Source organism: Nematolebias whitei, chromosome 3, assembly GCF_014905685.2.
Source record: "Nematolebias whitei isolate Nwh7 chromosome 3, NemWhi1, whole genome shotgun sequence".
NCBI lineage: Eukaryota > Metazoa > Chordata > Actinopteri > Cyprinodontiformes > Rivulidae > Nematolebias > Nematolebias whitei.
Genome location: NC_056500.1, coordinates 28318954 through 28329814, shown reverse-complemented (window position 1 = coordinate 28329814; position 10861 = coordinate 28318954). Strand labels below are relative to the sequence as shown.

Below are 10861 nucleotides of genomic sequence, written 5' to 3'. Positions count from 1 at the left end.
CAAACAAATCATGAGGTAAATAAAAGATGGTTAAGTTTCCAAAAATTACATTGTTTTGTGTTTTTGCAGATTTCATCTCAGCACTGACAGATTCGAAGAGTTTCTTGTGTTTTGTTAATTCAGCAACGCAAACACATGACAGCACATAAAAACACAAAGAGCCGGACTGTGAGAGGGTCCCTGGGGGGGTCAGACTGCAGCAGTGAGCAGGGCGGAGACCAAGGTGATCAATAACAACAGCTGAAGACAGACGATGCAGCAGGGTGGAGGCTCGGCCATCTTGTTATGCGAGAGGGCGGATCAGCTGTCAATCACACTCTTCTGAGTCAAACTTAAAGTCCTGCATGATCTCACTCAGTGCCTCTTTGTTCTGGATGATCCTGACCAAAGAGAGAACACAGACATTTATCTTGAAACCACACTGCTGCATTGTTTAGAAGACTGTTTATGAAGCAAACAATTCCCAAACGTCGATTCAGTCATTTCAGAGCGACTCTGACGCCAGCAGCAGGTTGGCAGTAAGTAAATGGCACGACAGGAACTTGGTGCGGTACGCAGAGGGCTGCAGAAAGCTGCACTTACTCGTGCTTGATGTCCTGGATTTTGTCTCGACAGTCCTCATCCTCTGGATGATCCTGGGCCTGCTGCCTGGTCAGCTGCAGCTTGGCTGTCTGTACAGAGAAAACACCAGAAAAAACAAAATCCTAATCTAAATACGTGTTTGTTTTTGAACTTAGTCTAAATTAAAGCCTCGCCAACATGTGGCACATTCACTAGTTATGTTGTTAACAGCAATGGAAAAACAAAAATTAAGCTGGAAAATAGTTACTAAATGTAAAGAAACTCTGCCTCCACATGGTTAAATAATCTCGTTTCATAAAAGCATATTCCTTTAAAAGGCTTAATTATGACAAATACACTTAGAACGTGGGTTTAACAATGTATATTAAATACATTTGTGGCTTTACCCAGAGCAGTTTAATTATGAAGTTGAGTGTGACATTTTCATCAGTTTTCCCTTTTCAGCATTCTGTATGTAAATAAATGTCTCACAGTCATTAGGAATATTTTGCTTCTCAGCTCAAAGAAGCATCAGTAAAATATATTTCACCTACAAGCAGGATGAACCATGTAAATTGTTGCAAATTAGAAGTGCTGGAAACAGTTAGCATGAATACCACCATTCCACAAAGTACAATAATTCAGTGTTTTCACTCTTTATTTTACACTGCTGTCGCTTGGATTTGTCAAAAGTGTTTACCAACCAGTTCGAGCTTCTGCTTCTCTTTGCTCTGCAGCTTTTCAATGTGCTCAGCGAGGTCTGGTCGGTCAAACTCGCACTGGAGCCTCTCCTTGATCTCCAGCACTTCCTTGGAAATGCCGCTGAAGGCCTGCGTTATCTCATGGACCAGCTGCTTGTAGTGATCGAAGTCATACTGGGGTCCTGTCCTCAAGTAGGCCTCGTGTCCTCTGGAAGACAGTGAGCAGCCAAAACAAAAGGAAAAGACACCAAGTCATTACTGACATACAATTCAGACTTTTGTGTTTGTAGTTTATGATTGAAAGCAGAGAGAAAATGTTAGTAGGGCATTGGACCAATACACGACTGTCCAACATTTGTCATTTTATGTATGAGAGAGGAAAGCACCTCTCATAGATGATCAACTGGGCTGAGATCTGATGATTGTAAAGGATTATAATTCAGACTCTCTTCATTCAAATCAATATTTGACCCCAACTCTCTGCAGCCTTCAGACTGGGTTTCTAGCCTTTTCAGAGAAAAGTGGTTCACGTGGAACTGATGAGTCATTGTAGCGAGCAAAAAAAGTATTTTCTTGTTCTCTTTATTAAAATACTGTACGAGTTAGTTTTATAGAATTAGCTCCTGTAAGTCAATGATGTGAGTGGATCTAAAAGCCCTGGTCATTCTTCTTCAACAATGAAGCTTTTAAAAAAGAATGAAAAAAAAAAAATTGTTTTCAGGGTATTTCACTTTTATTTTGCAAGTTGTTTTTTTGTTGTTGTTTTTCTTCACATTTTAGTGTCCATCCATCCATCATCCATCCATCCATCATCCATCCATCATCTTTACCCACTTCTTCCTTTTTTTTAGTCACGGGGGTCACTGGTGCCCTTGTCCAGCAGTCACTGTGTGAGAGGCGGGGGACACCCTGGACAGGTCTCCAGTCCATCAATGGGACACATAAGGTCCTGGCTGGGATTTGAACTGGTGACCTTCTCAATGAGAGGCAACAGCTCTATCAACTGAGCCACCGTGCCGTCCTCACTTTAGTGTCCTGATTAAAAACTCTTAATTAAAAAATTCTATCTATAGGTTATTTGTGATATATATTTTACACATCGGGACATCAAATTAATTTTTTTAAAGAGAGTCAAAACTAAAATTTCATACAAATAATCCATGTTCACAGCAAATAATGGCACTCTAAGACCAGAGGCTATTTAAAAGACAAACTCTTCTAGTCAAGTCACCAATATAATCAAAATAAATATACAGTTATGACAATTGCACAGACAAGATCATGATTTTTCTCAAATATTTGACTGTTAATTCAGACAAGCCTGATTCTGGTGCAGATGTCACTGACCCATCTGCTCAGGTTGTTTTTTATTAGGGATGCACGATATTGGATTTTTGGCCGATATCCGATATGTTAAAACTTATTTGCCCGATAATCAATGCCGATATTTATTTTCCTAGACCTATTTACAAAGACTACATAGCTTTCTCTGCTGTGTAATTAAAATACATTATTCTACATGGTCTTTGTTTGTCAGTTTGGCCTGCTACCAAATGCAGATCTGAAAATTATGTAACACTATATAAATATGTAATATATATATTTTTTTAAAGTGCCTTTTATATTGGTGACTTATTTTGATGGAATGGCTGATGTACAATATTTAACTTTATCGCTAATATCATCTGATACCGACACCATGCCGATAATATCGTGCATCCCTATTTTTTATTACCACAAGTTTAATTTGTAGTTACGCAGATTACGTTACTTTCCAACTACAGTTTGTCCTTTATTCTGCTTGTGAAGAAACTTGCTGCCAAAATGCAGAAAGAAGATTTATATTAGTGTTTGTGCACAAACAGAGGTTCTCCATGTTAAAGTTACTCACAACCCACTAGAAGTGCTTTAGAAAACTTGGCCATCGTACAAACAGCAAGTGTGGAGTTGTACATGTGTGGTACTTTTAGGCACATGAACTGCACAATGACTCATGACTTGGTTCAGACATACACAAGAAAAACAGGCTTTGTATATTGTAAGCAATTGAAATTTTTCCACAAAACCTGTAGAATTTGCATGTGCAGGCCCAAAAGCCTCTTTTCTGCAACATATCTTGATGCAAGCTCAATAATCCAGGAAGAAAAATCTCAAAAAAAGTTAAGTCTGGTCCTCTGGACAGGTTCAAAATGTTTCATCTTTCATCCGAAATACAGCTCCTCAGACTGAAGAAGTCTTTCGGATGAAAGATGAAAACGTTTCTACAATTTTTTTGTTTTTTTGAACCGGTCCAGGGGACCAGACTTAACTTTTTTTAGATCTGCTCTGCAACATTCTACATGGCTCAGCATAGGCAAGTGATGTGCAAGTCTCAAGCATGGTTTAGCTAAAAAAAATAATTAAAAAAAATCACGTTAAGCAGTCAGGTGATGAGAACTTCTAAGAATATGATGCAGGTTTGCAAAACAACAATCTGAGACCCACGCTTACTCTTCGAAGAGTCGATATGTCTCTAATCGCTCCGACTGAAGATGATAAAACCTCTGGATCAGAGCCTTAAAATCTGAAGGAACCTAAAATAAAAAGTAAAACACAAAGAAAGTTCACAGAAAATACATATATACTATTATATCTAGTATAACTATAAACAAACTGTTGATCTACCCAACCTCGACAAGAAGTGCACATATTAAATGATTATGAAAATTGTTTTTGTATTGATTCTATTTTGTTTTGTGTGCCATTATCAGTATCATTTGTGTTCATATCAAATTATAAGCTTGAAATAAAGTAAAAAATGTGAACCGTGATTTATTTTCAATGTCTGTATAGTTTGTATCAGACTTGTTTGATAACAGTGATTAAAACCAGACATAAAAACACTAAACAATATATCAGCAGCAGCAATAACTAGCCTGTCGGTTAGCTTGGTTTAGCTTAGCACAAATTAGCTTTGAGCGACTCAGACATAAAGTTATGTTGTAAATAATCACTCACCATTGTACCCTGCTACAAAACACTGTCGCGGAGACCTTACAGTTCAAAACACAGCATTTTTATAGTTTGTAAACTCTGTACGTTTGTTTTATTTCCTTCTACGTATCAGCAGCCTGCAACGATGTACAACCCGGAAGTTACGACACAGATCCGTTTGCAAACAATTGGCCTTCAAAATAAAAGTTCTCATCCAGCCACCATGACGTTAAGCAATTTGTTTCACTGAAAACAATAAACAAAACAAATAAACAAACAAAAGAAACACTTGCAGTACAGCTAAATTCATACCGGTGTTTTAATCATTTGTTGGTTTCTTTTAAAAAAATCAGTCTCGAGGCTTCTAGAAGAATTATCTAAAGCCTTTCTGTAGAGAATAACTGTTATATCTGTCTCTCTTCAGAAACCTTTAAGTCATCTCTCTAGACACCAAGCATCACTCTTTTCTCTTTGGCTTTTAACTCAGCTTGAAATGTTTCATTTTATTGTTGTTGTGTTTGTTATTTTTATGTTTCTATCAGTTCATTATTTTTTGCAGTTTTAAATTATTTTATTGTTTTAATGTCTACATTTATGTGTATTTATCAGTGTGCAGAACTTTGGCCAACTGTGTTTTTTTTAGTTTTTTTTTTTTAGTTTTTTAAAATAAAGTTTTATTGGGTTTTTTTTAGCACTGTGTGTTAGAGTTTTGTGTTTATTAAAAAAGGAAGCCTGAAGTTCTCCAGAAGCATAACTTGTAAAATTATGACTACTTTTATTACTTACAATTCTACCAGTGTTAAAAAGATCTTCCAACTCCACCGGCTGTCAGGCTGAAGCAAGCAGAAGCAAAGGTTTCGGATTTGGATTAATCAATCTGTGAGTTCAGGTTTGTGTAATTTACCTTGCAGGAGTGTCATCTCTGCTCTCTTAATAACTTTTTGACAGCCATTCACCACTGAGAACATTTTAATGAGGTCTGGTAAACTATAAAGGATGATAGCAGAGGCATCTCCCACTTCCTAACGTCTTTATTTTTTCTCTTTTGTTGTAGTTGGTTTTAATTCCTCCAGCGTACAACCCGATTTTAACATCAACACCAGTTAAATGAAGAACATGAATGTGTGATTATAATGTGCTGACCACATTGGTTTATTAGGGCTTTACCAGTTTTATTTTGAAATCCCATTCGCCTCTTGTTACAGGACTTTTTCACAAAAGTGTTTCTCCATCACGTTGAGGTGTTTTGATGCAGATTTGTACCACAGTTTTACATTTGAAGCCTGCCGCATTCAGATCTTGATTTGATTACTTTCAAATAATGTGTTTTAAGTTAAACTTCAGTTGAACCCTGCTGGGATTAGCAGTCTGTTACATCTTTCATCCCATCCGCGCTGGACTTTAAGGGTTTGGATCCGAAAGCATTATTCCAGTAAGAAGGAAAGAGAGCTACTATCCTGCGCGGATCGGGGTCCTCCCACGCGCCGAGTCTCGTCCTGTACGCTGATTGGGCCGCTCTGCAGCTTCAGCACCACGCAGCCTGAACAGCGACACCCAGCCGCTTCTTGGGAATGAACGCGGTTACCATGACACCCGTTATCCCGTTCTCTCATTATTTTCATGCATGATGCTTTTGTTTTATCCATCAATGGGAAGTCTCTCCATTAGGAGCTCGTGCCTCCTCTCGGTTTGATCGTTAGTGTCTCTGCATGGGAGATCAGATGCTCGGACCCGCAGAGGCATGACGGACTCCGTCGATCCCGCCGCTCCGGTTCTCCTCAGCAGCTGGATCTCATCCTGCAGCGTGCCGGCTCCCCATCCTCAACATTCTCATGCCGCCGGTCCCCTCACGCCTCTGGTGACATGACAGCTCGGAGCAGGAAGAAGAGGATCAAGGGTTGGAGAGGGTCAGGACCCAAAACTAACAGTCTGGAAGAGTTCGATATGTTTGAATCCGGAGTCTGACTGATTACATTAATCCAGATTTGGGTCTCCAGCTGGTGACACCCGTCTCATGTTCGGCCTCATATTGATCCTGGTCAAGTTCCAGACAGCTGTGAGCCTCACCCCCACCCATTTACTCCCACCCTCCCGGCCTGTCGGTCACCCCCCTCACCCGGCTGCTCCTCGCGAGCATCACCGGCCGCGCGGCCATGGGCTGCATCCAGAGCATCGCGTGCAACAAGTCGCGCGTCCGGCGGGAGAACGTCGTGGTGTCCGAACTGTCGGCCACCATAGACCACTGCGCCACCGTCATAGAGGAGAGCTCACCCATAGTGCTCCGCTACAAGACGCCCTACTTCAAAGCCTCCGCGCGGATTGTGATGCCCCCCATCCAGCGCAGCGAGACCTGGGTGGTGGGCTGGATCCAGGCGTGCACCCAGATGGAGTTTTACAACACCTACGGAGACATCGGCATGTGAGTTCACGCACCTCATATCACCTGATGCGGCGGGGGTGGGGGGGGGGGGGGGGGGTGTGTGTGCTCTCCTCCTCAGACTCCCACCGACAGATTCTGTTCCTAGATGAGCGAAACAGCATTTGCTGCCCTCGGACTCAGATTGTGCCCACGAGGACATGGCATCCCCCACGAGCTCACTTTGTTTAGAAGGCATATGTGAGGGGGTGTTTAATCCTCCCGCTGGGTGTGGGTGGGTGTGTGGAGGATGGGGTGTCACCAGAAGCAGCAAACAGGAGGAACAGATGACCAAAACAACGAGATTAATCATAATCTGACAGATTTACAGTGGCATGCAGGATTTGGATGATCAGGTTGGTGCACTCAGAGCAGCATCTGAAACAAGAAGTGATGAGCGCAGAAAAAAAAAAAAAACACGCACACGCGTGGACACCTCAAGAAATTAGAATTTTTAAGAACCTTTTCCCACTCCAAATAAAATGTGTCCAGTCATAACACCCCCTTGAAAATCGAAATAATAAAGTATGTATGACAAATAAAGAAACTTTGACTTTGATTGTCATATGTTACACCACTTTTATGGGGAAATCGTCATTAAATAGAAATAATCTATAAAAGCATATCTTATTTAAATTTTACCCACAAACCTCGTTATAATTTGATAACTCATGAATTTCCTATTTTAACTCATTACTTTTTCATTCAACCTTTATTTATGCAGGTTAGTCTCATTGAGCCTCGAGGGCTCATTTACAAGAGAGAACAAATAGACATTTATATAAATCATGTAAAATGAAAAGTAAATAGAATAAATTATATAAAATAAAACAAAAACAGCAACATTATAAGTGATGTAAAATACTAAAAACAGGAACATGTCTGCATTGGTTCTTGCCATGAACTTAGCAGATGTTTGAAGCCACTTAGAGAGGTCAAGGTCGAGAGCTTCAGGTCTTTTTGTACGATATTCCAGGAAACAGGAGCGAAGTAGGAGAAGACTCTTTTGCCTAGTTCAGTCTGCACTGAGGGAACACTGCAGGTAATAATGTCCTGAGAGCGCATGCTGTAGCTGCACTCATGCAGAGACATGTAGGAGGAGATGTATGAAGGCAGCAGACCAAGAAGTGATTTAAAGATGAAAATGTACCAGTGAGAGAGTCTGCATGAAGTTAATGATGACCAGTTAACCAGTGAATACAGTGTGCAGTGGTGGGTACGATAATCACAGCCAGTTCTGAATCTTAGTGCACCATGATAGACAGCATCCAACATCTGCAGGGTTCTTGTAGGAGCGTTCATGTAAATAATGTCACCATAGTAAATGGAGGGAAGGAATCTAAATAAAGGGTGAATGAATGTAGCATTTACAATATGTTTCCTAGTGTTCAGAGTTAGACAGGATCTATTTCTGAAGAAGAAACCCAATTTAACTTTCAGTTTCTTTACCAAGTTTTAGACATGAGGCTTAAAAAGAGAGATGTGAATCGACCAAAATACCCAAATATTTGTAGGAATCAACAAACTCAATAGGGACACCGTTCAAAGATAAAATAGAAGAAAGTACTGCTGATACCAACTTCCTGTTTGAAAACAAAATTCCTTTGATTTTATCAGCATTTAGCACCAGTTTGAGATGGAACAAATCTAACTGGATGATGTCAAAAGTGGATTGTAAAAGCTGGATAACCTCAGCAACAGTTTTAGCTCAACAATAAGCAACTGTATCATCAGCATAGAAATGTAAGGATGCATCAGGGATGAACTGATCTACATTACATATGTAGATTGTGAAGAGGGTGGGTCCTAAGACTGAACCTTGTGGTACCCCATTATTAACAGTTAGATAGCTGGAAGAAGAACGCATTGCCTCCAATCGGAGAGATAAACCAACAAATGGTATGATCTGAGAAACCAATTTCTGAGAGCTTATAACATAAGATGTCAGGGTCCACAGTGTCAAAAGCTTTAGACAGGTCTAAGTAAAGTGCAGCACAATAATCCTTAGCATCCAGTGCTTCATCATCATTAAAAACCTTCAGAGAAGCAGTCGTTGTGCTGTGTTGTTTCCTGAAACCAGATTGATGTGGAGGTAAGATGTTAAAATAATCCAAATACTTCTTTATTTGAGAGTTTATCAATTTTTCTACAACCTTATCAAGAATGCAGCGTTTAGAGATTGGTTTGATAGTTGCTCAGTATGGTGGGGTCTCCTCCCTTCAGTAAAGGTAGAACAAAAGCTGTTTTCCAGGCGTTTGGAACGATATTTTGACTCATGAACTGATTAAAGATGTGGGACACTGGTTCTGCAATGATGTGTGCGGCTAGCCTTTAGAAATAAGGAGGAAGGTCATCAGGGCCTGCAGATTTTCTAGAGTCAAGACATTTTAACAATTTGTTAACCTAACTAACAGAAAATAAAAATACAATTATGACTGTGGAAAATTAAAATAGAGTTATTTTGTATTTAAAAAAGTGATTTCACATCAAATGTATGCCCCTGTCAATAATTTTACATTTTCCACCAACTTATGTTTGAATAAGGTGCAAAAGTTTTATAAGCTGAAAATTTGTTTTATTTAGGGGATTTCAAATCCTAGATAATTATTTTTTTAGCATAAATTTACAGGATGTATTTTCTAAATACACCTATCAGTTTCAAATGTAACGTGAAGACTGTGATGGACATCATTATATCATACCACTTTATAAAGCACAGACAACAGCAACAAGGCCAGTTATCACTGTTTCTCCGGCGTCTCCCTCCAGGTCGAGCTGGGAGCTGCCTCAGCTGAGAGGAGGTCTGGTGAGAGCCATCAGCGACTCGGACGGGGTCAGCTACCCCTGGTACGGGAACACAACGGAGACCGTCACCATAGTGGGCCCCACTTCCAAGTCTTCCCGCTTTACTGTCAGCATGAATGACAACTTCTACCCCAGCGTCACCTGGGCGGTGCCGGTCAGCGAATCCAACACACCCTTACTGACCAACATTAAAAGGGACCAGAGCTTCACCACCTGGCTGGTGGCGCTGAACACCACCACCAAGGAGAAGATCCTTCTCCACACCATCAAGTGGAGGATGCGAGTGGATATTGTGGTGGATCCATCCCTGCCTTTGGGTTCCAGGGCCAGGCTGGTGGGACGGCTGCATCAGGACCAGCCACGGGTTCTGAGCCGCATGGAGCCCATCCCTCCAAATGCAACAGGGAGGCCAAACGCCAATGATGCCCAAGTTCTGATGTGGAGGCCGAGGAGAGGCCCCCCGCTTGTGGTCATACCACCCAAGTAAAACATCACAGGGAGCAAGAGAATAACACGATAAGACTAAAACAGACGCGTGAAACAATAAAAGCAGGTTAAAACTTGTAATAATTGCTGGGACATTTGAGTTATAATCCTGAGGGGACAACTGCCTTAACCCCCCACAGCTGCCTTTGACAAAACAGGTCTCTGCTTCTGGTGCTGCCGAGATGTCCAACATGCAGGCGTTCTCTCAAACCAGCACATCTGAGCACAGAGCGCTCTCACTCCATCAAACCACCATAGCCCTGCGATGTAACGTACATGTGATGTAGCTGGCCCAGAAAGGAGTGGCCACGCCCAGACACAGGAAGATTAGCATGATTATTTTTTTTTTAAGTGGGGGTTCAGCCTTAATGATGTTCTGCAGTGTGTCAAAGATTAACTAACAGGTGATAAAAGCAGAAATTATTGATCACAGAGATTATTTTACCTGGATGGTGTGTAGGTGTTTATGTCTTCGTGCTTTCTCTAAGGGAGCTCCACGCTGTGTCACACCAGACTGACTCACACACACACACACACACACACACCCCACAGGCTTTATACAATATATTCATCTGCGATCAGATGACACAGGAAATATAAAAGCAACAACACACACAGACACACACCATCACATATGAACTTCATCCGCTCTACGGTTGCTCCGATTTGGCCTTTTGAAACTCAGAGGTCTGGATCTGGAGAGGACAAAGAAACTTTACTATACAAATTTGTTCTAATTTGACCTAAAAGAGCAAACAATACGACTTTTACAGCCCAATAAAAGTATTTGCAAAAAAAAAAAAAAAAAGTATTTATACAAGAATAATTGCAGTATTACAAGTTTTAGTTTCAATTTTAAGGTTTAGATATTTTGTTTTCATTATATTACCCATTTCCACTAAAGGTTTGAAATTCTGCA

The 10861-nt window shown here is 40.7% G+C and overlaps 2 protein-coding genes across 2 annotated transcripts; one reads left to right on the top strand and one right to left on the bottom strand.

Annotated features, from left to right (window-relative positions):
* On the bottom strand, positions 1-4295 carry rex1bd (required for excision 1-B domain containing). The gene is made up of 5 exons (XM_037674773.1): positions 4260-4295; positions 3753-3835; positions 1266-1470; positions 583-671; positions 1-380 (listed from the first exon to the last, which is right to left on the bottom strand). Exons 1-5 carry the CDS (start codon positions 4260-4262, stop codon positions 308-310), a joined length of 453 nt encoding a protein of 150 aa, XP_037530701.1. The 5' UTR covers positions 4263-4295; the 3' UTR covers positions 1-307.
* Positions 4296-6388: 2093 nt separating this feature from the next.
* On the top strand, positions 6389-9943 carry fam78bb (family with sequence similarity 78 member Bb). Its single transcript, XM_037674772.1, has 2 exons — positions 6389-6654; positions 9421-9943. The coding sequence occupies exons 1-2, from the start codon at positions 6389-6391 to the stop codon at positions 9941-9943; spliced, it is 789 nt and encodes a 262-aa protein (XP_037530700.1).
* Positions 9944-10861: the final 918 nt, after the last annotated feature.

What these genes read in the sequence shown, in the direction of transcription:
- rex1bd (XM_037674773.1), bottom strand. An exon ending in ACATATCGACTCTTCGAAGA is followed by an intron (nt 1,471 to 3,752) that starts GTAAGCGTGGGT and finishes ACTGTCTTCCAG; the next exon opens with AGGACACGAGGCCTACTTGA. An exon ending in AGAAGCAGAAGCTCGAACTG is followed by an intron (nt 672 to 1,265) that starts GTTGGTAAACAC and finishes TTCTCTGTACAG; the next exon opens with ACAGCCAAGCTGCAGCTGAC.
- fam78bb (XM_037674772.1), top strand. Translation starts at nt 6,389, where the DNA reads ATGGGCTGCATCCAGAGCATCGCGTGCAACAAGTCGCGCGTCCGGCGG. An exon ending in ACCTACGGAGACATCGGCAT is followed by an intron (nt 6,655 to 9,420) that starts GTGAGTTCACGC and finishes GTCTCCCTCCAG; the next exon opens with GTCGAGCTGGGAGCTGCCTC.